This window comes from Saimiri boliviensis, chromosome 10 (genome assembly GCF_048565385.1).
Source record: "Saimiri boliviensis isolate mSaiBol1 chromosome 10, mSaiBol1.pri, whole genome shotgun sequence".
In the NCBI taxonomy this organism is placed as follows: Eukaryota; Metazoa; Chordata; class Mammalia; order Primates; family Cebidae; genus Saimiri; species Saimiri boliviensis.
This window is the reverse complement of record NC_133458.1, coordinates 68,552,908-68,580,125: the sequence shown is the minus strand read 5'-3', so window position 1 is coordinate 68,580,125 and position 27,218 is coordinate 68,552,908. Positions and strand designations below refer to the sequence as shown.

Genomic DNA, 27,218 nt, shown 5'->3' with positions numbered 1-27,218 from the left:
ACTACCTATAGAACTCTTTTTGTATGTGTGAATTGCAGCAATAGTTTATTTTCATGTGAATCCAGAAAAATGTGTAAACATCGAAAACCTTTTTTCCTCTCATTTCTTATATGAATAGAATCAAGCTATAGAAGTGGTCTGGAGTCACCAGCCTGCATTCTTGAGCTGGGTAGAAGGCAGGCATTTTAGTGATCAAGGCGAAAATGTGGCTGAAATTAACAGACAAGTTGGTCAAAAGCTTGGACTCTCAAATGGGGGACAGGTAAGCAAATACGGCCATAACTTTCTTCTAATGTCACATAATATAGCAATGGAAATAAAAGTTTAGATTTTTTTTTTTTTTAAGATGAGATGACACCTAACTTGTATGCTATGATATAACTAGTGTAAGATATTGAAGCTGACCATTCTGTTTTTAAGTCATTATTTTGTAGTTTACTCCCTACTTGCTTCCTTTTTTTTTTTTTCTGGGGACAGAGTCTTACTCTGTCACCCAGACTGGACTGCAGTGGCATGATCTCAGCTTACTGCAACTCTGCCTCCTGTGTTTAAGCAATTCTCCTGCCTCAGCCTCCCCAGTATCTTGGATTACAGGAACCATGCCACCACGCCTGGCTAATTTTTATTGGAGACAGGGTTTTGCCATGTCGGCCAGGCTGGTGTCGAACTCCTGACCTTGTGATCCTCCCTCCTTGGCTTCCCAAAATGCTGGGATTACAGACATGAGCCACCGCGCCCAGCCTGCTTGCTTCTTATTCTACTGTTTAACTCATTTTCCACATACCCTGATTTTGGTTTCATGAAATTATTTTTCCTTTTGAATTACTAGGTTTTACTTACTATTATTGAACTTTGTTGCAAACATATTTTATAACCTTCCATGGTCTCACTTGATTAAAAAAAAATAAAAATTCAGCCAGGTGCAGGGGCTCATGCTTGTAATCCCAGCACTTTGGGAAGCCAAGGTGGACAGATCATATGAGGTCAGGAGTTCAAGACTCAGCCTGGCCAACATGGTGAAACCCTGTCTCTACTAAAAATACAAAAATTAGCTGGGCATGGTGGTAGGCACCTATAATCCCAGCTACTCGGGAGGCTGAGGCAGAAGAATTGCTTGAACTTGGGAGGTGGAGGATGCAGTGAGCCGAGATTGCACCACTGCACTTCAGCTTGGTGACAAAAGGGAAACAAATTCTCAAAATAAATAAATAATCCTACACACAGGATTATTATTTTTTTTTCATTTTTGTCTTCCCTTATGATTTTAACATGCTTAGATTATAAACCTGAAGAATACCCATTTCTATTTTTTGTTTTATGTTTATCAAGTTATTCTTTTAAAAATAACTGTAGAAGTAATATAAGTAATATAATATAAGGCTGGGCTCAGTGGCTTATGCCTGTAATCCCAGTGTTTTGGGAGGCCAAGGTGGGAGGAGGTCACTTGAGGTCACGAGTTCACAAGATTAGCCTGGCTAGGCAGCATAGCAAAACCCTGTCTCTACAGAAAAAATGAAAAAAAATTAGCCAGGCATGGTGGCACATGCTTATAATCCTAGCTACTCAGGAGACTGAGGTAGGAGGAGTGCTTGAGCCCAGGAATTACGTGGCCTATGGTTCTGCTCTCCAGCCTGGGCAACAGCAAGACCCTGTCTCTTTTTTTTTTTTTTTTTTTGAGACGGAGTTTCCCTCTTGTTACCCAGGCTGGAGTGCAATGGCGCGATCTCGGCTCACCGCAACCTCCACCTCCTGGGTTCAGGCAATTCTCCTGCCTCAGCCTCCTGAGTAGCTGGGATTACAGGCACGTGCCACCATGCCCAGCTAATTTTTTTTTTGTATTTTTAGTAGAGACGGGGTTTCACCATGTTGACCAAGATGGTCTCGATCTCTTGACCTCGTGATCCACCCGCCTCGGCCTCCCAAAGTGCTGGGGTTACAGGCTTGAGCCACCGTGCCCGGCCGACCCTGTCTCTTAAGAAGAAATAGTAATAATACATGTTCGTTATACCTATTTTACCATTGAAAGTAAAAAATGAGTTTTTACCTTTCCCCAATCCCATCCTCAGAATTAATATCTACTGTTTTGGGGGATCTCACTAGACCTTTAGGATTTGAAAAATGAGATCATACATATTTTCTGAAATTATTATCCCACAAAATATATCAAATACCTTTCCATGTATTACAATATGCATTGAACATGTCTATTTCTTTCCCTCTCTCTGTATCTTTATGATCCTGTGTTGCAGCACTGCCACGAAGACACTGTCTCCTAAAGAATCACTGATAGAAACAGAAAGTGGACTGGCTAGCCTAGTCCTTAGCTTCTTAGTGGGCAGGAGCTGCTTTGTCCTTTCTCAGAATCAGATATATATGTGGAGTGAAACATTTAAAAACAGAATAGCCAAGGGTGCTATACATTTAAAACTTGTATAGATGGGGCTACATTGCTCTCTATTACCAATTTCCCATGACAATACACAAGAGTGCCATGTCTTTTTACTTGTTTTGAGCACAGACTAATTTTGTTTATGCATGTTTTTTATGAGAGTAGGCTACTCATGAGAAATCTACAAACCTAGCACTAGTCCCTTGCATACTCTCAATTGTTGCTAGAATATTACAATTTTTAGCACCAAAGGGACCTTAGAAATCACTAACTTTGGGCTGGGTGCGGTGGCTCAAGCCTGTAATCCCAGCACTTTGGGAGGCCAAGGCGGGTGGATCACGAGGTCAAGAGATTGAGACCATCCTGGTCAACATGGTGAAACCCCGTCTCTACTAAAAATACAAAAAATTAGCTGGGCATGGTGGCACGTGCCTGTAATCCCAGCTACTCAGGAGGCTGAGGCAGGAGAATTGCCTGAACCCAGGAGGCGGAGGTTGCGGTGAGCCGAGATCGCGCCATTGCACTCCAGCCTGGGTAACAAGAGCGAAACTCTGTCTCAAAAAAAAAAAAAAAAAGAAATCATTAACTTTGGTGCTTTGTTCTACAATACAAGGAGATGGTGTATTTTACCCAGGATTGCTTAGCAAGTTACAGTTCTGCTCTGTGAGTACTGAGCACTTCCCTGTGGGCAACATCAACTTCCTGATTTTCATGTCTTAATTAGTACTCTGAAGAATCTTACTTGTTTTTAATTCCCATTTGCTTTGAAGTGACTTTACCTGCTTTTTAAAAATCATTTATTGCAGCAAGCCTGCTAAGAAACTGTGGAGTCTGTAGCTTCTTGGTAGGCAGGAGCTGCTTTGTGCTTGCCCAGAATCATCCTTTTCAGTAAGGGAGATATTGAAGAGAAATTTACTGAGGAGTCTGGAGGTGAGGGACTCGCGGAAATTCTGCTCCAGTCCACAAAAAAACAGAGGAAGGGTCAATTACCTAGAATATTTAACATGCAGAGGCTTTGGATTGTACTTCTTTAATCCTTGGAGATGCCTATAGAAGGGGAAAGGAAGTAAGATGGTGACTCCAGCTTATTGAGACATACTGGAGTTTCATATATTTAAACTACAATGAGAGGGTATTATTTGTTTTAATTAATTTTTAGCTGTGAAGGATTATACTTCTAAATATTTGCCTCTAGTTTCTATTTCAGTGTATTTTTTACTTTTCTCGAAGCAGCATGGCTGTTGCAAAACTTCTAGAAATAATCAGAGTATGTATTTATTAGATCAAGCCATAACTTGATGATATAGTCATTTCTTCTTTAATTTTTTACTTACATTTTTTAATGATTATCTTTATTACCACGTTTATTTAGGAAATGTGCTGAGATGTATTTTTCTTCCATCTGTAATTAGTTATGAAGCAGTTTTTCCTAAAATGCTGAGTATAGTAAGGCCTGGCTAAGAATAAGTACTTAATAAATATTTGTCACATGAAAGACTACAGATATAGCCAGGCACAGTGGCTTGTACCTATTTTCCTAGCTACCCAGGAGGCTAAGGCAGGAGGACTGCTTGAACCCAGGGTTTCGAGGCTGCAGTGAGCTATGATTGCACCACTGCACTCTGGCGTGGGTAACAGAGCTAGGCCCCATTTCTTAAAAAAGAAAAAAAGAGAGAAAGAGGCCAGGCGAGGTGGCTCAGGCCTGTAATCCCAGCACTTTGGGAGGCCAAGGTGGGCGGATCACGAGGTCAAGAGATCGAGACCATCCTGGCCAACATGGTAAAACCCTGTCTCTACTAAAAATACAAAAATTAACTGGACGTGTTGGCATGCACCTGTAGTCCCAGCTACTCGGGAGGCTGAGGCAGGAGAATTGCTGGAACCAGGGGAGGCGGAGTTGCAGTGAGCCGAGATTGTGCCACTACACTCCAGCCGGGCGCCTGGCAATGAAACAAGACTCTGTCTCAAAAAAAAAAAAAAAAAGAGCCGGGCGCGGTGGCGCAAGCCTGTAATCCCAGCACTTTGGGAGGCCGAGGCGGGTGGATCACGAGGTCAAGAGATCGAGACCATCCTGGTCAACATGGTGAAACCCCGTCTCTACTAAAAATACAAAAAAAATTAGCTGGGCATGGTGGCGCGTGCCTATAATCCCAGCTACTCAGGAGGCTGAGGCAGGAGAATTGCCTGAACCCAGGAGGCGGAGGTTGCGGTGAGCCGAGATCGCGCCATTGCACTCCAGCCTGGGTAACGAGAGCGAAACTCCGTCTCAAAAAAAAAAAAAAAAAAAAAGAAAGATTACATAGACTACATATACAACCCCCTCTAAAACACACATATCTACTTACCTAAAATCATAAGATAACTAACTTCTTGTTTTCTGTATGATACAGAAAAATTGTTTAAAGTAGTTTTAAATTTTTAATTTTTTTCTAGGTATTTCTCAAGCCATGTTCCTATGTGGTATCTTGTCAACAAGTTGAGGTGGAACCCCTTTCAGCAGATGATTGGGAGATACTGGTAAAGAAAACCAAATAAGAACTATCTCATTTAAGCTTAAATTACTTCACAATATCAATGTCTTTAGATTTCTCTTCTCTAAACTTTATTACATATTCCGAGTTGGGTTTGAATTGTAAGAATGAATTGGGGCTGGGCACAGTAGCTAATGCCTATAATCCCAGCACTTTGGGAGGCCAAGGCAGGTGGATTGCTTGAGTCCAGGAGTTCAAGACCAGGCTGGGCAACATGGTGAAACCCCACCTCTACTAAAAATACAAAAATTAGCTGGGCATGATAGTGCATGCCTATAGAGTCCCAGCTACTTGGGAGGCTGAGGCAGGAGGATTGCTTGAGCCCAGAAAGTCAAGACTGCAGTGAGTCAAGATCACACCATTGTACTCCAGTCTGGACAACAGAATGAGACCTTGTTTCACATAAAAAAAGAATGAATTGGTAGCAATCTAATGTACAACCTGACAACTATAGGTAATATAATTGTATTTGGGAATTCATGTTAAATGAGTAGATTTTAACTACTCTTACCACAAAAAAAGTGGGTAACTAAGATGATATATGTGTTAATTTACTTCACTATAGTAACCATTTTACTATCTACATGTAGCTCATAACATCATGTTGTATACAATAAATATGCACATTAAATTTGTTTTTTAAAAAGAATGAATTGAGATTTTTCCTAATAGACATGGAATGGACAAAATATAAAGTGAATTGATCTTTTCGTCTGTTGGTTCTAGGAGCTGCATGCTGTTTCCCTTGAACAGCATCTTCTAGATCAAATTCGAATCGTTTTTCCAAAAGCCATTTTTCCTGTTTGGGTTGATCAACAAACTTACGTATTTATTCAGATTGGTAGGTGCTATTGTACTATTTGCTGTCAAATTATACACTATAGCATTGAGTCCAAAGTAGAAATGAATGTGCACTAATGAGGTTTATTTTCTGTACAGTTGCACTAATACCAACTGCTACTTATGGAAGGCTGGAAACTGACACCAAGCTCCTTATTCAGCCAAAGACACGCCAAGCCAAAGAGAAATCTGCATTTTCAAAAACAGATGCTGAATATAAAAAACTTCATAGTTACGGAAGAGACCAAAAAGGAGTGATGAAAGAACTTCAAACCAAGCAACTTCAGTCAAATACTGCGGGAATCACTGAGTCTAATGAAAACAAGTCAGAGTTTCCAGTTGACTCGTCATCAGTAGCAAGTTTATGGACTATGATAGGAAGCATTTTTTCTTTTCGATCTGAGAAGAAACAAGAGACATCCTGGGGTTTAACTGAAATCCACGCATTCAAAAATATGCAATCAAAGGTTGTTCCTCTAGACAATATTTTCAGAGTATGCAAATCTCAACCTCCTAGTATATATAATGCATCAGCAACCTCTGTTTTTCATAAGCACTGTGCCATTCATGTATTTCCATGGGATCAGGAATATTTTGATGTAGAGCCCAGCTTTACTGTGACCTATGGAAAGCTAGTTAAGCTACTTTCTCCAAAGCAAGAGCAAAGTAAAACAAAACAAAATGTCTTATCACCTGAAAAAGAGAAACAGATGTCAGAGCCACTAGATCAAAAAAAAGTTAGGTCAGATCATAGTGAAGAAGATGAGAAGACCTGTGTGCTACAAGTAGTCTGGAATGGGCTTGAAGAATTGAAGAATGCCATAAAATACATCAAAAATGTAGAAGTTCTCCATCTTGGGAAAGTGTGGGTTAGTATAAGTTTTATGATTTGGGAGAAATTGTATGTGGCTTAAACATCCCCCAATTATGAATTAGAATAGTATTTTATATATAAATTGAAAATCAATTTTAAAAAAACACAGTGCCTAAAGGCATTGGGGGACACATTTATGCTTGTGCAGTAAAGACCTTGTTTGGATAAAGATTGTATATTTTCTGGCCAAGTAAGCTTGAATAGGTACAAGTTTAGATAGGTTCAGGCCGAGAGAGGTCAGAATTACTTGCCTGAGATTGTATAGCTAGTAAATGTTACAACTAGGATTCAAACTCAGGCAGATTGACGGGTGTTCATCAGCATGGAGTGCCGTACAAAACCTTACATCTTTAATGCTTGCAGATTTGTTCCTCAGTTACTGAAAGCAAAGGAAGGACTTGTTAGTATTAGGGAAAAGGCTCAGTGTAGGGAGAGATCTATGGCATGAGGTAATCTTGCTGCGTGTGGTGGCACCTGGATTGGAATGCACCCAGAAGCTGCTTACCCTGGTGGTGTCTACTCTTTAATTTGTATAACAGAGAGGAAGTAGATGGGGCAACTATTGTTCCAGCTCCTCATCCTGGCCACAAATATTAATGCTACCTTTATATGACATAAGACAATAGGCCCTCTATTTGAACCTAAATTTGAACCACTGTAAAGTAAGACTCATAGTTATAAAGAGAGGAACCTGTTAGGAAAGGGAATAAAGAAAGGGGAGTTTGGCTCCTTTGTAGAATTTTTTTTTTCCTCCTATAGTTTTAATCCAAATAACTTACCTTTATCCAAATAACTTACAAAGCTTTAATCTCTTTGGCCTACATGCTTTTCTTTTTTCTTTTCTTTTCTTTTCCTTCTTTCTTTTTCTTTCTTTCTTTCTTTCTTGACAGAGTTTTGCTCTTATTGCCCAAGCTGTAGTTCAATGGCACAATCTCAGTTCACTGCAACCTCTGCCTTGGGTTCAATCAATTCTTCTGCCTCAGCCTCCCAAGTAGCTGGGACTACAGGCATGCACCACCATGCCTGGCTAATTTTTTGTATTTTTAGTAGAAATGGAGTTTCACCACGTTAGCCAGGATGATCTTGAACTCCTGACCTGAGGTGATCCACCGCCTTGACCTCCCAAAGTTCTGGGCTTACAGGCATGAGCCACTGCGCCCAGCTGGCCTACATCATTTTCTAAAGCTCCGGACCATTATTTTATTTTTATCTTTATTTTTTTTGAGTCAGAGTCCTGCCTTGTTGCCCAGGCTGGACGGCAGTGGCGCAATCTCCGTTCACTGCGACCTCCTCCTCCTTGGTTCAAGCAATTCTCCTTGAACTACAGGTGTGCACCACTGTACCTGGCTAATTTTTGTATTTTTCGTAGGGACAAGGTTTCACCATGTTGGCCAGGCTAGTCTCAAACTCCTGGTCTCAAATGATCCATCCATCTCCGCCTCCCAAAGTTCTGGGATTACAGGCATGAGCCATTGTGCCTGGCCTCAGATCATTACTTTCTGCTTTACACTGTTTGATTAGGAGATCCCACTGTGTCCTCAAATTCCAGATGTTTAACCCTGAGCTTATTATGATTTAGCTGGTTTGTCATTAGACAGGAATATCTTTTTATTTCCTTGAAATTGTATGGTGAGAACAGGGAGAAGAAGTGTTGATGGTAAAGTCCTGTGAACCATATTAAGATAGCAGTAAGAACTCTACCCTTCCCACTCCACTGAAGGTTGGAGAGCCATGGACAGTGAGAAGTCACAGTAGTTGAAATCAGGTACTCAAATGGACTTGGCTTGAGAGATCAAAATTGATCACTTGGTGATAAAACTAACAAATTCATGTTAACTTGAGACTTTATTACCCTCTGAAGTATGGTGATTTAAAAAAAAAAACAGGAAACTTGATTGTTAAATTCTCTTTAAGTCAGAATATGTACCTTAGAGTTTTTATGTATACTTTTGTCTACCATTAATATGTCTGCACCCGCTCTTTAGAAGTTATTAGAGAGTAGTCGTCTTTATGTCTTTCAGTGCTTTCTTATATTTGGGAAGTTGAAAAAAAATTTTAACATCATTATTGAGATAAAAATTAAAGTGTATAATTCAGTCATTTTTAGTATATTTATAATAGTTGTACAACCATCATCCCAATCTAAGTTCAGAACATATTCGTTAGGGGGTGGGAGAAATTTTACTCTTAGCTCTAAGTTTCTGTCTGTATTTAGTCATTTAATCAGACAATTAGCAGATTGTCTATGATTAGTTTTGGCCATTCCTGCTTCTTCGTTTGTTCTCAACTTTTGAAAATAAAAGGCTGCTCAAAGATTAGAAATAGCATTTAATCAGGATGTAAATGTACCATAGTTTAAAAGATGGGTTTGGTGGGTACAGTCAAATACATTCATTTAAAGCTCTAATTCTGAAGATTATGTAAAGAAAAGGAAGGAAATGTAGGGAGAATATTGAAATGTTCACGATATAACAATATCTGAACATCCATCTGGTTACACTGTTGCTATTTGAATGTTTGTGTCATCTCAAATTCCTGTGTTGAAATCCCATCTCCCAAGGTGATGATATTAGGAGGTGTGGTCTTTGGGAAGTGATTAGTTCATGAGGGTAAAGCCCCCATGAATGGGATTAGTGCTGTTACAAAAGAGAACTGTGAAAAATAAGGTTCTGTCATTTATAAGCCACCCAGTTTAGGATATTTTGATATAGCAGCCTGCATGGACTCAGACAGTTGTTATGATAGCTTCTGTTGTTTCATCTAAATTTTTAGAAGGTAATATATCAATATTTATGCTGTGAAATATTTCTTAACTAAGCTTTGAACATATTTATATGTTTGGTTATTTATTTTTAAATTGCAGATTCCAGATGACCTGAGGAAGAGACTAAACATAGAAATGCATGCTGTAGTCAGGATAACTCCAGTGGAAATTACCCCTAAAATTCCAAGATCTCTAAAGTTACAACCTAGAGAGAATTTAGTGAGTTCAAATATATATATATCAAAATTCTTTTACATGTTTTTATTGTGTTTAAATATATATATGCCGTTAGTCATTTTTAAGTATATAATTCAGAGGCATTAATTACATTCATAATATTGTACAACCATCACCACTATCTACTTCTAAAACTTTTCCATCACCCCAAACAGAAACTTGGTACCCATTAAACAATAACTCCCTGTCCCCACCTCTCCCCAGTCTCTGGTAATCACTAATGTATATTGTGTCTCTATGAATTTACTTATTCTAGATATATCCTAAATAAGTAGAAGTATACGTTTGTCTTATGTATCTGACTTACTTCATTTAATGTATGTTTTCAAAGCTCATCTGTGTTGTCACATGTATCAGAACATCATTTCTTTTCATGGCTGAATACTACTGCATTGTGTGTGTATACATTTGTTTATCCATTCATCTGTTGATGGACACTTGAGTTATTTCCACATTTTTGGCTACTGTGAATAGTGCTACAGTGAACATTGGTGTACAAGTATCTTTTTGAGTTCCTCTTTTCAGCTCCTTTGGAATATACTTAGGAATTATGTTTAACTTTTTGAGAACCTGAGAAAACTTTGATAAATAATAACACAAATATGTATATTTGCCAATGCAAATATGGACATTTTTGGCTTTTAAGGATATTTTTGCCACTTGGTTGTAATTTAGAAACATTGTCCCATGTTGTTTGAGTATTAATATTATAGCCTAAAAGAGTGCTATACTGTTTTACTTTTCTACTCAGTTAATTCTGTGGAAACTGGTAGAGTCAGGAAATGAGATATAGAACTTAAAGATCTTTGTAGATGGGGTTCATTGGCTCACACCTGTAATCCTAGCACTTTGGGAAGCTAAGGTGGGAGGATTGCTTGAGGCCAAGAGTTTGAGAACAGCCTGGGCAACATAGCAAGACCCCATCTCTACAAAAAATGTAAAAAAGTTAAGCCGGGCGCGGTAGCTGATGCTCGTAATCCCAGCACTTTGGGAGGCTGAGGCAGGCAGATCACTTGAGGTCAGGAGTTGGAGACCAGCCTGGCCAACATGGTGAAACACCATCTCTACTAAAAATACAAAAACTAGCTGGGTATGGTGGCTAATCCTGTAATCCTGACTACTTGGGAGGCTGAGGCAGGAGAATCACTTGAACCCAGAAGGTGGAAGTTGCAGTGAGCCTAGATCTTGCTAGTGCACTCCATCCACCTGGGCAACAGATTAAGACTCCATCTCAAAAAAAAAAAAAAAAAGAAACAGGTGTGGTACATGCCTTTAGTCCTAGCTACTCAGGAGGCTGACTGAGATGAGAGGATCTCTTGAGCCCAGGTGTTCAACACTGCAGTGAACTATAATTATGCCACTGTACTCCAGCCTAGGCAATGTCTGAAAAAAAAAAAAAAATCTTTTAAAATAGGTTATTAGGCCAGACTAAAAATACAAAATTAGCCAGGAACGCCTGTAATCCCAGCAACTTGGGAGGCTAAGGCAGGAGAATCACTTGAACCCAGGAGGGAGAGGTTGCAATGAGTGGAGGTTGCACCACTGTGCTCCAGCCTGGGCAACAGAGCAAGCCCCTGTCTCAGAGAGAAAAGAGAATTTGCTTTTCTGTCTCTATAGTAGAGGGAAGAAAGGGAGAATGGGGGTGGAATGATTATTGAGTGAGCCAGATTATGGTAGGTGTATCACTGGGCATAGAGAAAAGGGACATTTAAAACTTTTCCATCTAAGAGATGTTTCTTCAGGCTACACTGTACTCATTGTACTAACTGTAATGTCAAATCCCAAACCTGTGCCCATAGAATGTGAATATCCTTCACTGGATTTTTTGGTAAGGCTCACACCTTATTAGGAAGATGAGATGTTAAAATAAGGGTGTTAAAGTTAAGTTTATATATGGGGAAAATTCATTACCATTCCTTTCTCTGGCAGCCTAAAGACCTAAGTGAAGAAGACATAAAAACTGTATTTTATTCATGGCTACAGCAGTCTACTACCACCATGCTTCCTTTAGTAATATCAGAGGAAGAATTTATTAAGCTGGAAACTAAAGATGGTGAGTACATTTGTTATTTGACCTTTTTTCTATTTAAATAGTTGTACATTTTAAATTTTTCTTGCAACCTGTGACACATGTGAACAGCGTGTCAATAGTGAAATATAATTATGATAATTAAACAGTAGATTTTACATATTGAAAAATGTCTTTGGCCAGATGTGGTGGCTCACACCTGTAACCCCAGCACTTTGGGAGGCTGAGGCGGACAGAACACCTGAGGACAGGAGTTCGAGAGCAGCCTGCCAACATGGTGCACCCCATCTGTACAAAAAACACAAAAATTAGCCAGGCATGGTAGTGTATGCCTGTATTCCCAGCTACTTGGGAGGCTGAGGCAGAAGGATCACTTGAGCTTAGGAGGTCCATGTTCCTACCACTGCACTCCAGCCTGGGCAACAGAGTGAGACCCTATTTGAGGGAAAAAAAAAGCCTTAAATAAAACCTTATTTAATCTCTGTCTCAATACTAACTCTGCATTTATTACTTTCTTTTTAATAGGGCTGAAGGAATTTTCTCTGAGTATAGTTCATTCTTGGAAAAAAGAAAAAGAAAAAAATATTTTTCTGTTGAGTCCCAATTTGCTGCAGAAGACTACAATACAAGTAATAGCATATTATTGAATATGTTGTTATATAATATTTGTTACATATGATTGATAATACAGTGAATTTCCTTGTAACACCATGCATCATGAAGTATATTAAAAACCTGAATAAGAGTAAGGAATAACTTGATTTAAAATATTTTATTCTGTAGTCTCTTTATGTGTACAAATTATTGACCTATCCTAAACTTAAAAATGAATGCTTTAGCACAATTAAGTTCAGGAACACAGTTGATTGTGTTAACTGGTAAATGGACCATGATTTAAAATTCTTCTAGGATTGAAACAAATGAAAATGTAGTTTTAAGGGTTTAATTTTTAAAATTCCTATTTTATATCCAACTCCACTGCACAACCCATATTATTTTGACAGTTCTTAAATTCCCAACTCTTCAGAAATATTATCAGATCACTTTTCTTTTCTTCCATGTTTTTTTCTTAAAGACAGTGTCTCACTTTTTCACCCAGGCTGGAATTCAGTAGCACGATCATGGCTCACTGCAGCCTCAACCTTCTGGGCTCAGGTGATTCTCCCACCTCAGCCTCCCTAGTACCTGGGACCACAGGCACACACCACAATGCCTGGCTAATTTTTGTATGTTTTGTAGAGACAGGGTTTCACCATGTTGCCCAGACTTTTCTTAAACTCCTGGGTTCAAGTGATTGTTCTGCTTTGGCCTTCTGAAGTGGTGGGATTACAAGTGTAAGCCTCTGAGCCCAGCTCTTCCAGAAGTATTTTAATAGTGTCTTTTGTGTGTGCACGTGTGTGAGATGAAGTCTCTCTCTACTGCCCAGGCAGGAGTGCAGTAGCATGATCTCGGCTCACAGCAACCTCCACCTCCCAGGTTCAAGTGACTCTCCTACCTCAGCTTCCCTACTAGCTAGGATTCCAGGCATATGCTACCACATCCTGCTAATTTTTGTATTTTTAGTAGAGATGGGGTTTCACCATGTTGGCCAGGCTGGTCTTGAACTCCTGACCTCAAGTGATCTGCCCTCCTCCCAAAGTGCTTGGGATTATAGATGTGAGCCACCACGCCCAGCCAAGAGTGGTCTTTTTACAAGATTATTTTTTGATTATGATATTCATTCTTGTCGTTATAAAATTGAAGATACTCTAGTCATTTAGAATTTCAGTGTTTTGGAATTAGATGTTGTTCCTTTATTTTTGAAATATTGAAGGAATATCATTCAGAGAAGTTACAAGTGTAAGAATTGTGAAAAGGATAATTGACACAAATTAAAATTTAAAATATATCTGTAAAATGTATTAAAGCAGTAACATTCTTTCTGCTTGTTGACCGTAAATATTTATGTTCCCTGGATGAGTACATTGTTATTATCAAGGGTGTTTAAATAATAATGTTGCATGCATAATTTAACTGTTCTCTCTGGTATAATCAGAATCAGCAATTTAATTTTCTGGGGCCCGAGAAAAACATGCAAAAGACATATTTTGAAATGTAAAACTGATTTTTCCTTACAACTGTAGGTCCTTCTAGATCCTATGGTAAAAGAAGAAAACAGTGAGGAAATTGACTTTATTCTTCCTTTTTTAAAGCTGAGCTCTTTGGGGTAAGAAGTTATGGCCAAACTAGCATGTTTAGAGACATGTTTTGACATTATATCTGGCAGAGTTTTCAATGTAAATATTAAAATAGATGTTAATGTCAATAAGTGATCTTACTAATGCATTAGTAGTTTTTTTTCAAGGATTGTCTCTATCTTCACACGTAGCTTGTAATTTGCCTTGTCTTCTTTTTGTTTTTCTTTATTTTTGTTTTTGTCAGTCCCTGTTGGAAGGTGATAACCTTGTCTTCTTAGATAACAAGAAGTCTGAAGCTTATTAAAAATTTTACTTTGAGATTGATCAATGAGAATGAAGCAACCAGATATCACCTGGATCATATATGCTTGAATAAAACAATAATTCTTAGAACAAATGAATATATTTTAAAAGTTAAACCCAAAACATTAGTTGAATGTTTAAAAATATTTCAAATTAAGTTATTCCTTCACTGTCTTATATTACTGTAATAATTTGGGATTATTTGTGTTTTTCTCAACTTTCAAAACAAATATTTTTAAAATTCCTTTTTTGATTCAGTAAGGCTAAATAATATACAAAATTTTTTTTAAACTCCTTTTAATTTCCATATTTCTTATATCATTTGAGAATCTCATATAAATATTACCTCTTAGAATTCTTCACGGAAGCTTTGGTTGAGGTAGTAGTAGTGATTTGATGTGCTAGAATGGTATCATCTGTAAATGTTCTGGTAAAAGGATTAAACCATGAAGTCAAAATGTTTATAAAACAGTATTGATTAATATAAAGTAAAATCTCTTTTTTTTTTTTTTTTTTTTTTTTTTGAGATGGAGTCTCACTTTGTCACCCAGGCTGGAATGCAGTGGTGCGATCTTTGCTTACCACAACCTCCACCTCCCTGGTTCAAGTGATCCTCCTGCCTCAGCCTCCCAAGTAGCTGGAATTACAAGCATGTGCCACCACTCCTGCCTAATTTTTTGTATTTTTAGTAGAGATAGGCTTTCACCATTTTGGCCAGGCTGGTCTCAAGTGATCCACCTGCCTCAGACTCCCAAAGTGCTGGGATTACAGGCATGAACCATTGCGCCCAGCATAAAGTAAAATCTGTTTAGACTCTCGTGATAATATAAAGTGGTAGGCAGTCACAGTCAAGTATTTTCATGTTTGTGTAATGTAATCTGCAGATTGATACTGAATTTCATAGATAATGTTTAAGAGAAAATTAAGTTTTTAGTTATCTTCAATACTTTAGAAGCAACCATTTATGATTATGTTGATTACTAAACTAAAAATCATTTGGGGGTTAGAGGTTTTTTTGTGTGTTAAGATTCCTTAAGGAGTTCTATTAGGGCAAAACTTTCAGTAACTGCACATTTTAAAAGTAATAAAACTAATTTTAAAAGCTTTGGCCGGGCGCGGTGGCTCAAGCTTTGGGAGGCCGAGGCGGGTGGATCACGAGGTCGAGAGATCGAGACCATCCTGGTCGACATGGTGAAACCCCGTCTCTATTAAAAATACAAAAAATTAGCTGGGCATGGTGTCGCGTGCCTGTAATCCCAGCTACTCAGGAGGCTGAGGCAGGAGAATTGCCTGAACCCAGGAGGCGGAGGTTGCGGTGAGCCGAGATCGCGCCATTGCACTCCAGCCTGGGTAACAAAAGCGAAACTCCGTCTCAAAAAAAAAAAAAAAAAAAAAAAAAAAAAAAAAAGCTTGGAGGCCAGGCACAGTGGCTCATGCATATAACCCCGGCATTTTGGGAGGCCGAGGTGGGTGGATCACCTGAGGTCAGGAGTTCAAGACCAACCTGGCCAACATGGTGAAACCCCATCTCTACTAAAAATACAAAAATTAGCCGTGTGTGGTGGTGGATGCCTGTAATCTCAACTACTCGGGAGGCTGAGGCAGGAGAATCACCTGAACCTGGGAGGCAGAGATTGCAGTGAGCTGAGATTGTGCCATGGCACTTCAGCCTGAGCGACAGAGCAAGACTCTGTCTCCAAAAAAAAAAAAAAAGAAAAAAACTAGGATTCAGACACGACATTAATCAGTATACTTTCTCTCAAGTAGGGGAAAATTTCTAAGATTTTAGTCTTAAAGTTTATTAACTAGTCTGAGCACAGTGGCTCATTTCTGTAATCCCAGCATTTTGGGAGGTGAAGGCAGATGGATCACTTGAGACCAGGAGTTAGAAACTAGCCTGGCCAACATGACAAAACCCTGTCTCTATAACAAATGCATGCACACACACACACACATATCAGTTGTGTGTGGTGGTACATGCCTGAAGTTCCAGCTACTCAGGAGGCTGAGGTAGGATCACTTGTGCCACCAAATTTGAGGCTGCAGGGAGCTGGGTTCATGCCACTGCACTCCAGCCTGGATGACACGGCAAGCCCCTTTCTAAAAAAAAAAAAAAAAAAAGATTAAAAATAAAATTAACTACACTGGGAAGGAAAGCTTCAGCATTTTTTATAGCTAAATTTTATCCTGCTTCAGTCTTTTATCATGTAACCACATATGTCTTTTACAGAGGAGTGAATTCCTTAGGCGTGTCCTCCTTGGAGCACATCACTCATAGCCTCCTGGGACGCCCTTTGTCTCGGCAGCTGATGTCGCTTGTTGCGGGACTTAGGAATGGAGCTCTTTTACTCACAGGAGGAAAGGTAAGTGGTTACAGTGTGTTCATTTTTCAGTAACTAATAACTTTTCATTTATCTTTCTTGGCTATTATATAGGGTTGTTTATACGACATATGGAAAGCACTCATTTGTTCACTAATATTTCAGTGTGCCTGCTTTCAGGTATTGGGGGAGTGATGAATAAGACTGATGTTCTCCCTCCCCTTTTTCTGTGTCAGTTGATAACAATTATATGATTTTTTTTTTTTTAGGCTATAAGGTGCTTACAAATGTTGAACCAGCCTTGCATACCAGTGATAAATACCACGTGGTTGTGGTGTGTCATTCTTGCTACATTGCTTAATTCTGTCTGCTAATGTTCTGTTGAGCTTTTGTCCAAATATGTTTGAGAGTGATTATTAGTGTGCAGTTTTCTGTTTTTGTATTGTGTTTGTTTGGTTTTGCTATCAGTGTAATTCTGGCCTCATAAAATGAGGTGGGAGGTATTCCCTCCTTCTTTGTTTTTTTTTTTTTGTAAGAGGTTATATAAAATTTAGGCTGAAACTTGGTGGTTACCACAATGACGGAAACTATTTCTGTGACTGAATATCTTGGGAATTCTTACAAAGCAATTATTTTCTAGGGAAGTGGAAAATCAACTTTAGCCAAAGCAATCTGTAAAGAAGCATTTGACAAACTGGATGCCCATGTGGAGAGAGTTGACTGTAAAGCTTTACGAGGTATGAGTATGGTAACACACTACATAAATCCCTTTTTCATTAGAAAGACACGAATTTTATAATTAATGCTATCAATCTGATAAATAACACATTAGTCTTTATTTAACTTTTCTCTTGATTATTTAGTCATTGAAATTTCTTAGTTATTTTAAGACTTTGGTTTTCTAATGTTTTTGATAAAATTTCTAAAACTCTCCATATTTGATAGAGGCCTATTTTTTTTTTTCTAGCCAGAACTCTTCGTGGACTATATTACTGGAAGTGCTCACTGATACTGCTCTGAAAAATTAATACTTAGAATACACTCTAATCAGTATAAATGATCTCTAAATTGCTATGGGAAACTGGGAGAATGGTTGCTTCAGGGGAGAGAAAGTAGGAGTTTGTGATCAGCAATGAGAATTAGTTTACCATGTAATACTTTTGTACTTTTAAAGTCCTTAACATTTACATTATTATTTATTCAATTAAAAAAATACTGGGCTGGGCATGGTGGCTCACGCCTGTAATCCCAGCACTTTGGGAGGCTGAGGTGGGTGGATCACCTGAAGTCAGGTGACTCTACATATTTGAGTTCAAGATCAGCCTGGCCAACATAGCGAAACCCCATCTCAACTGAAAATACAAAAAATTAGCTGGGCATGTAATCCCAGCTACCTGGGAGGCAGAGGTTGTGGTGAGCCAAGATCACGCCGTTGCGCTGCAGCCTAGACAACAAGAGCTAAACTCCGTCTCAAAAAAATTAATTAATTAATTAAAATATTGGGAAGATTTTACTTTGAACAGTTCATTTTTCCCCCTTGGGTACCGCTATCATATAGTCCCAACTAATCATGAACTTGTGTGTTTTCTATTCTTTGCAAATTTAACCTTTGTAACTCACCCGGAAGTTTGAAGCCAAATTTGTGATTTAAATATAGCAACTACAGGATCTCTAGGCAGCTGCATTTGCATTTGATGTTACATGAATCTTGATCCCTTACTCTCACTTATGTTTTCCAACATCCTACATTTTTGATTTTGTTGTAAGCCATCTAAAATTCTCAATGGAATGAAACTGGGTATAAATGAATACCTGCATACAGAAATTATGGTAGCATATTTTTTTTTCTTTTTCTTTTTCTTTTCTTTTCTTTTTTTTTTTTTTGAGATAGAGTCTTGCTGTGTCGCCCAGGCTGGAGTACAGTGGCACAATCTTGGCTCACTGCAACCTCCGCCTCAGGTTCAAGCAATTCTCATGCCTCAGCCTCCCAAGTAGTTGAGACTACGGGTAAATGCCACCGTACCTGGCTAATTTTTGTATTTTTAGTAGAAATGGGATCTCACTATGTTGGCCAGGCTGGTCTCAAACTCCTGAGCTCAAAATGATCTGCCTGCCTTGGCCTCCCAAAGTGCTGGGATTACTAGCATGAGCCACTGCAGCCGGCGTCCTTTTCTTAGTTTTATAAAATTTGATAGTTTACTGCACCTTTTGAGACTGTATTAATTGAACCATGTTAATTATGAACAAGTTTTTGTGATTGGTATATTAACAAAATATAGATCAAATTTTTATAGTTAAATTAAAATTGAACTTTTCTAGTGCTTTCAAAAGGACAGCCTGAACTTTCCCGGCACTGAAATAATACTGAAACCATTTCATATCTTCCGTATTAAGGAAAAAGGCTTGAAAACATACAAAAAACCCTAGAGGTGGCTTTCTCAGAGGCAGTGTGGAGGCAGCCATCTGTTGTTCTGCTGGATGACCTTGACCTCATTGCTGGACTGCCTGCTGTCCCGGAACATGAGTACAGTCCTGATGCAGTGCAGAGCCAGCGGCTTGCTCATGGTAAATGCATCCACTACTGGCTTAAGGTCTTGTTCTTTTGTCAGTAGGTATTTTTAGTCTTAATGATAAATCTCTCTTCAGAGAATATTATATGCTTCAAGAGTTGTGTTTAAGGCCCCTGATAGCATTCTGCTATTGTCCTATAGACTGTATTAGCAAAATTGGTAGAGTAAAAACAGTGACAATTCTGCAACTTCATGGTTAGTCCTTTAGGGTTTTTCATTCTTCTTGTTGTTTAATTTACAGATTTGCTTTTTTGTTCATTTGACAAATATTTATCAAATGCTTGTGCACTGTCTGTATTCTTAAAGTCTAGGAGGAAAAGAAGAGTGAACAGTGTTAGTACAGAATGATACTATTAATGACGGCTACTATGTATGAGTAGCCATCCCTTTCTTGGCTTTCTTGGATTGCTTTGTATTCTACATGAAGATATTCTCTGGCCTTTACAGGTCAATAAATGGAAATTCAGAGATATTAATTTGACCAGCATGACCAATGCGGAGGTGACAGAAAATACTATGGGAGAAGTATACACAGGGTAGTGTAGGAGCATATAACCTAAACTGGGAGTGAGGTGGGATAAGGAGGAGTTATCAGGGACAGCTTTTTGGAGGAGTTGATAACTGAGCTGAGTTTTGATGGAAGAGTAGAAATTAGCATGAAGCAATTTCTTGCTAATAAAGAAGTAAAAGGAGCGTGGTCTATAGACAAAGGCACAGAAGTACAAGAAGTAATGGTATGTTGGGGAATTCCCTGTTGACTGGAGCTTAGAGTGCAAGGAGAGGAGTGGTAAGGAGGTGAGGTTGGAGGGTTTGGCAGCATTGACTTGCTTCAAGGTTAAGAGTTGAAATAGATATAAAATGCAAGCAGGAGTCGCTTGGATTATTATTAACTAGTGTGTTAATCTCAAATTTTGAAATCTATACACTGTTACTAATCTTACACTAGATCTGTTACTGTTCTTAAACTAGATCTTAAACACTAAATCTATTACTCCAGTGTTTAAGGGAGTACGGCAAATTTCTAGGTCAGGACAGGACTCAGATGTACATTATTACTTATTTCACTTCTGACCTTCTCATATCAAACATTACAAGAACTAGGATAGAGATTATTCTGGAAGTCATAGGAATATGAGCTGTATTTTGTTTAACAAACAATACAATATGGAATTTTATCATCCTCCTAGAATATTCATTTCAGAGATACATTCTTATTCATTTATTTCATAAGATCCAGGAGTAGGGAACCTCACTAGACATTGCCCTGAGTATACGGTCTGAGTTTGCAGTACCCCTTGTGCCTCCATTAGATGTATTAGGTCCTTGATAGATAAGTCAGTGAATAATTAGATGGATTAATTTTTTAAAGGCATGAAAGAGCAATACCATACATACTCTACCTTAAAACACAACCTTAGAGTATCATTATTTTCAATGAATGTGTAGTTTTTAAATTTCATGTTTATTTTTCCTAAGCTTTTACACTGTATTGCTTAATTCCAGCTTTGAATGATATGATAAAAGAGTTTATCTCCATGGGAAGTTTGGTTGCACTGATTGCCACAAGTCAGTCTCAGCATTCTCTACATCCTTTACTTGTTTCTCCTCAAGGAGTTCACATATTTCAGTGCATCCAACACATTCAGCCTCCTAATCAGGTAATACACTACTTGTAAAGACTATTGAAATTATGTTCCTTTTATAGAAATTATTTTTCAATTTTATTAGTAATTTATGGCTTTAAACTTACGCTTCTCTTAATGATCTTAAGGGTAGTTAAGTCAGCATTTGGTACATATTGTGCTAGAGGCACAAGTTAGTTTATAGCCACCTGAAATGTTAATATGCACTTTCCAAGAAAATGACTTTTTTGAAAATGGCATTTCTTGGAGAAAGTACAGCGTGAAATAAACAGATGGCTTTTAAATACTTCATTAAATTTTTTTTTCCACCATCACATTATGGCACTTAGTCCCCTTTGGAAACTCATGAGGGTTTTAGTGGCAGTGAGCTGAAAGAAGTATGCTCCAGGACTGGAAAACATATTTTAAATTCTTGTTTAAAATTTTCACCTAGCATCTACCCTAAATGTTCAGACCCTGTGCTAGTTAACTGTTGTTGAAGAACATAGGTATTATATCTATTATTAAGGATAATAGAATGGTATTTGAGATAATGGTCATTGAATATATTTTTAGAAATAAGTTTTATAGGAACCAAAAAATTCTTAAGCCATATATCACTAAAAATGCTTCTTATTGGAGAAAGAGTCATTTATTAATGCGATTTTTTTACAACCTTATTGAGATAAAATTTAATTACAGCAAACTCTCTAGTGTACAATTTGATCAGTATTAACATACATAGATGCCATGAAACCATTAACACAATTAAGGAAACATTTTCATCACTCCCAGAAGTCTCCTAGCCCATTTACTACCCATCCCTCCCTTGCTCCATCCCCATTCAACCACCAGTTTGCTTTCTGTCACTATAGATTTTTCAACCTGATTTTCTCCAAATATACATTCTAAAATACATAACTGAATAAAATTGGAAATTTGAATTTTGTATTTTTTCTTTAGGAACAAAGACGTGAAATTCTGCATAATGTAATAAAAAATAAACTGGACTGTGATATAAACAAGTTCACCAATCTTGACCTGCAGCATGTAGCTAAAGAAACTGGAGGGTTTGTGGCTAGAGATTTTACAGTACTTGTGGATCGAGCCATACATTCTCGACTCTCTCATCAGATTATATCCACCAGGGAGGGTATGTTTTACTGTTAAAACCTGAACTTGGAATCTTCTTTCTATTGTGGAGAAATATAATTGTAGTAAGACAAGAATTAAATATATTCCATTGTAGTATTTGAATAAGCAGTTATTTGAGTAGAAAATTAGCATATCCAGCTAAGATGATGGTATATTTTGAAAATTTGTATAGTGAAATATAACTACTAAAAGAAATTTTGTTTATTTTTAAACAGAATTAGTTTTAACAACATTGGACTTCCAGAAGGCTCTCCAAGGATTTATTCCTGTGTCCTTGCGAAGTGTCAACCTGCATAAACCCAGAGACCTGGGTTGGGACAAGATTGGTGGATTACATGAAGTTAGGCAGATACTCATGGATACTATCCAGTTACCTGCCAAGGTATGTTAAAACAAAACAAAACAAAACAAAAAAACGTGAAGAACCACTGTATTATTGGCTTTGGCTTTATGTGTTAGCTTGCCCAATCTCCATGTGAGTCAACAAGTGTTTAGTGAATTACCAAATAAATGTCTAGCACTATTTTAGGTAATTTTACACATTTTAATTTTATTAATTTTTTATTAGAGTCGAGACCTTACTCTTGTCATCTAGGCTGGAGTACAGTGGCACACTCACACCTCGCTGCAACCTCGAACTCCTGGGCTCAAGCAATCCTCCTGCCTCAGCCTCCACAGTAGCTAGAACTACAGGGAGGAACCACCATGCCCAGTTAACTCTTTAATTTTTTTGTAGAGACAGAGTCTTGCTATGTTGCCCAGGCTGACAGATTTTAAAGTGTATAATACAGTCTTTGGCCATAAGAAATTTATAATAGAAAGCTGAGGTGATAGTTACAGTAAATACATTTTGATGTCTAATTCTTTTTGCTTTAATCATTCAAATTTTAAAAGCAAGATGAACTATCTGCTGGGATTTGAGTCAAATCAGCTAGGAATAAACTAGGAGGTGGAAGAGAAGAGTTATCAAGGTTCACAGGACTGATGGGTGAAGCTAGATTTCCAGACCTGGAATGTCAGTCCTTGAAAAGCAGAGTTGGCAGGCAGCACAGACGAGGCTGATGGCAGGTTAAAGGAGGCAAATATAGATTGTTCTTCAGAAGATCAGATGGTAGAGTCTAGGAGGTAGTATGTTTTAATCAGGGATCTGAGAGGCAAAGATTGTTGCATGAGATCAAGGACTCATGCAAAGGGATTAAAAAAAAATGGGTAAGGACCCTGGGTTACATTTAACTGCATGGCAATTAACTCCTGGAAACAGTGGCCACTGGGGCCTGGGACATGTTGATTGCAACCCAGGACTATTAAAACCTGTGTGAGAGAACATAGGCGTGGAAGTACTAGCTAGCAGGATCATGACCCTGTGCTAGGGTGGGAGCATCGAGCATTAGTACATGGAGATTCAGTACATCCAGATACAATATGTGGAGATTCTGTGTTAGCTGCTGACTTTGGGCTTCTTAGATCAGAGCAGAGGTATAAGTGAATGGGAATATGGTCAATAGAAGGAACTAAATAAGCAAACCTAATAAAGGAGACCAGGATGTAGCTGACAGTAGCCTCATGTTTGGCTCGCCTGTTCAAAAAGTTCTGTTGTATTTTGAGCAGTGGTGATTTAGAAGGTAATTTGAGAAGCAGTTGATCATTTGTTCAGCCTGGATACTCTTGGGATATTTTACTATCTTTGATGGAATATATTTGAATGTACTCTGCTCTCATAACTTGCCCCATGAAGCATATGCATGAAAGGCATATGCTTATTAAAACATTGGTTTTTACTCTTTAAATGTAGTATTTTAATAAAACAGGAAAAATAGAAGTTCTGCTGCAGCTATATGCATTTTATATAGAACGTGTTCTTAATTAGGAAAAATTTTATTAGTTCCTTTGAGTTCATTTATAGTTTTTAGTAGAAATTTTATTTTCTACTGTTGTACTTGATGTTACTAAAGAAAGGTGGTGGTGATTACCATCTGAATTTTTTTCTATACATTGATCCTTAGGTGCTACTTAGTAATTTCTGTTTAGACTTGAGCTCTTTTTCATATATTTATTTCTCAGTATCCAGAATTATTTGCAAACTTGCCCATACGACAAAGAACAGGAATACTGTTGTATGGTCCTCCTGGAACAGGAAAAACCTTACTAGCTGGGGTAATTGCACAAGAGAGTAGAATGAATTTTATAAGCATCAAGGTATGTTGTCCATTTATCATTCTTTTTTTTATTGAGGTAAAATTTACATAACATGCGGTTAGCCATTTTAAAGTATACAGTTAACTGGCATTTAGTGCATTCACAATGCTATGCAACCACCACCTCTCTCTAATTTCAAAACTTTTTCATTCCATTCACTCTTCTTCTCATTCCCTGGTAACCATTAATTTGCTCTTTGTCTCTAGGAATTTGCCTGTTCTGTATATTTCATATAAAGGAATCATGCAATATGTGACCTTTTGTGTCTGGCTTCTTTCCCTTAACGTAATGTGTTCATGGTCCATCCAAGTAGTGTGTATCAGTACTTCATTCCTTTTCACAACTGAATAATGTTCCATTGTATACATATTGCCATACTCTGTTTATCCATATATCAGTGGTTAACATTTGAATTGTATCTACCTTTTGACTATTATGAATAATGTTGCTGTAAACTTTCATGTACAAATTTCTCCATGGACATGTTTTCATCTCTTGGGTATAAAGTGAGGAGAATTGTTGAGTCTGAGCGTAATTTTCTAACTTTTCAAAGAACCACCAAACTGTCTTTCACAGGAACTACACCATTCCCACCAGCAATGTGGGGGGTTCCTGATTCTTCACATCTTTACCAACACCATTATGTTTCTCGATTGTGGGCTAGTCTCACATTTGGAAAGCTGGTAGGAGCAGTGTTCCATCTATTAAAAGTTGTGTGAAATTGAGTAATGAGCCACCTCTCTCGTAGGGCTTTATGTTCTTGCTTAAGGCAGATCTTCATGAAAAGAATTACACATAAATACTCAGATAAAAGGCAAACTATACTTAAAAGGAGTAGACAACTAGAGACTGGAGACCATACTGAGGCAGGAAGCTAGGAGTTTTCTGGCTCTGTTGCTTGTTGACTATATCTCACCCTTGCTTGTGTCAGAGTGAGACTAGATCTAAGATTTTTCAGGCATAAAGTGAGTTTGATAATTAAGGGGCATGCTGGCAGATCATTTTGGTTAATGCCTCACAGTCCACCACTCGTGTGTCATTGTGGTCGCAGATCTAATAGCTGTACAGTTTCAGCACATCAGCAATATTAGTTTACCAAAGGGCACTCAGATTCTAAGACAAAGGAATCATGTGTTATTCTAGCCTTATTCAAATTTGATTTTTACATCAGTTTAATAATTTATTTATTTGCACTTTATTTTTTTTTGAGATGGAGTCTCACTCCGTTGGTCATGCTGGAGTGCAGTGGTGCAATCTTGGCCCAGTGCAACCTCTGCCTCCTCGGTTGAAGCTGTTCTTCTGCCTCAGCCTCTCGAGTAGCTGGGATTACAGGTGAGGCTAATTTTTGTATTTTTAGTAGAGATGGGGTTTCACCATATTGGCCAGGCTGGTTTTGAACTCCTGACCTCAAGTGATCTGCCCACCTCGGTCTCCCAGGGTGCTGGGATTGCAGGCATTAGCTACCACACCCAGTTCAGTTTAGTTATGTATAACTGGGTTTTGCCCAGTTGTAAATTATTCTTTTATCATGTTTGTGTTTGTATGTGTGAACTGGATACCTGGGTGTACTGGCAATGATGGAGAAACACTGAAAGTAACAGGATGTTGCCTTATTCCCGTTATTTTGCCTTAGTTATTTCTTCATTGTTTTTTTTCTTTTTCCCTGAGACCAAGTGTCGCTCTGTTACCCAGGCTGGAGTGCAGTGGTACGATCTCAGCTCATTGTAACCTCCTCCTCCTGGATTCAAGCGATTCCTGCCTCAGCCTCCTGAGTAGCTGGGATTACAGGCAGCTGCCACCACACCCAGTGAATTTTTGTATTTTTAGTAGAGATGGGGTTTTACCATGTTGGCCAGGCTGGTCTCTCTCAAGTTCCTGACCTTATGATGCGCCTGTCTCGGCCTCGCAAAGTGCTGGGATTACAGAGTGAGCCACCATGCCCAGCGTTGCCTTAGTTATTTCATTTCATGTTTCCTCTTCTAGTCCTGTAGTTCTGACTATATTGAGGAAATGTAATTAAATATTATTATGTTAACAGATATCTATGTGGCTGAATATTAGAAATTCTTTATTTTGGTCATATATCCTGATCAGTAGTTGGTCTTTTGGAGATAGTGACTTTTTACTAAAGATCACTTTAGGACCTATTCAGTTTTTTTTAAGATCCCAATTTAAGGAAAGACTATTCGTATTGATTTTGCTATATGCAGGAAAGTTTATTTTGAAAGTTTTTTCAGTTGGCTTTTAAAGGAAGCTTATATATTCTTTTTTTGACTTTACCTTTCCCCACATGTTCTAAAAATGATACATTCTTTAACTCCTGTGCAAATAAATTGTTTCAGTAACTGAATATACTGATAATGTAATATCTCTACAAATTTTTTATTTGAAATAGATGGGACTTTGTCCCTTCTTAAACCATTCACTTACTCACTTGAAAAATGATTATCCAATACTTATGTGGCAGATACTGTTTTTGGCACCAGGAATTCAGCAGTGAACAAAACTGCCTTTTTGGAGTTTATATTTTACTAGTGAAGAGTGACAATAAGCAAATAGACACATTCAGTATAGAATCCACTGTCAGATGGTGTTGGTAAGTCTTATGTAGGAAGAAAAGCAGGGTAAAGAGGCTTAGAGTAACTGGAGTGAGTCACAGATGGACTTGTCAGGAAAGGGTTTCTGAAGAAGTGGCATTTGGGCAGAGATCTAAATAAAATGAAGCAACAAGCCATGAGAATATCTGGGGGAAAATGTTCCAGGCAGAAGAAACACCAGGCATAGAACTTGTGGTATGATATTTATTCTAGCACACATTAATTTTTTAAATGCACAAGACATCCATTTAATCATATTAAAAATTTCCATGATTCATTTAGACTTAGAAACCAAATTTATATTTTCTTTTTAAATAATTTTATCTCAACTGTTTTACCCAATAGGGGCCAGAGTTACTCAGCAAATATATTGGAGCAAGTGAACAAGCTGTTCGGGATATTTTTATTAGGTTGGTTCCCTGTGAATGTTTTTAAAGTAACTGTTATTTATCAATCAGTGGTTTTTTTAAGTCTTGTTTTTTGAAGAACTGATATTTGAAACCTGTGGTTTATGTGAATTATTAAGCTAGAGGACATGGATTCTCTATTTCACCAACTACTACTTAAATATAAGACATTTTAGATATTAAATTTTGGAATTTGGTTTTGTATT

General features: G+C 38.0%; 1 protein-coding gene across 3 annotated transcripts in view; it reads left to right on the top strand.

Moving 5' to 3' along the window:
- Positions 1-27,218, top strand: part of PEX1 (peroxisomal biogenesis factor 1) — a 45,453-nt gene that overhangs the window by 8,030 nt on the left and 10,205 nt on the right. For all 3 annotated transcript variants that reach the window (XM_003921202.4, XM_074379432.1, XM_074379431.1), the window contains exons 2-17: positions 119-262; positions 4,823-4,906; positions 5,647-5,761; positions 5,860-6,629; positions 9,498-9,617; positions 11,565-11,688; positions 12,190-12,293; positions 13,788-13,870; positions 16,375-16,507; positions 17,106-17,202; positions 18,860-19,030; positions 20,539-20,693; positions 21,621-21,810; positions 22,028-22,194; positions 23,874-24,008; positions 26,951-27,015. In XM_003921202.4, coding sequence (XP_003921251.1) covers positions 119-262; positions 4,823-4,906; positions 5,647-5,761; positions 5,860-6,629; positions 9,498-9,617; positions 11,565-11,688; positions 12,190-12,293; positions 13,788-13,870; positions 16,375-16,507; positions 17,106-17,202; positions 18,860-19,030; positions 20,539-20,693; positions 21,621-21,810; positions 22,028-22,194; positions 23,874-24,008; positions 26,951-27,015 — 2,657 coding nt within the window. The remainder of the gene's footprint in view (positions 1-118; positions 263-4,822; positions 4,907-5,646; positions 5,762-5,859; positions 6,630-9,497; positions 9,618-11,564; positions 11,689-12,189; positions 12,294-13,787; positions 13,871-16,374; positions 16,508-17,105; positions 17,203-18,859; positions 19,031-20,538; positions 20,694-21,620; positions 21,811-22,027; positions 22,195-23,873; positions 24,009-26,950; positions 27,016-27,218) is intronic.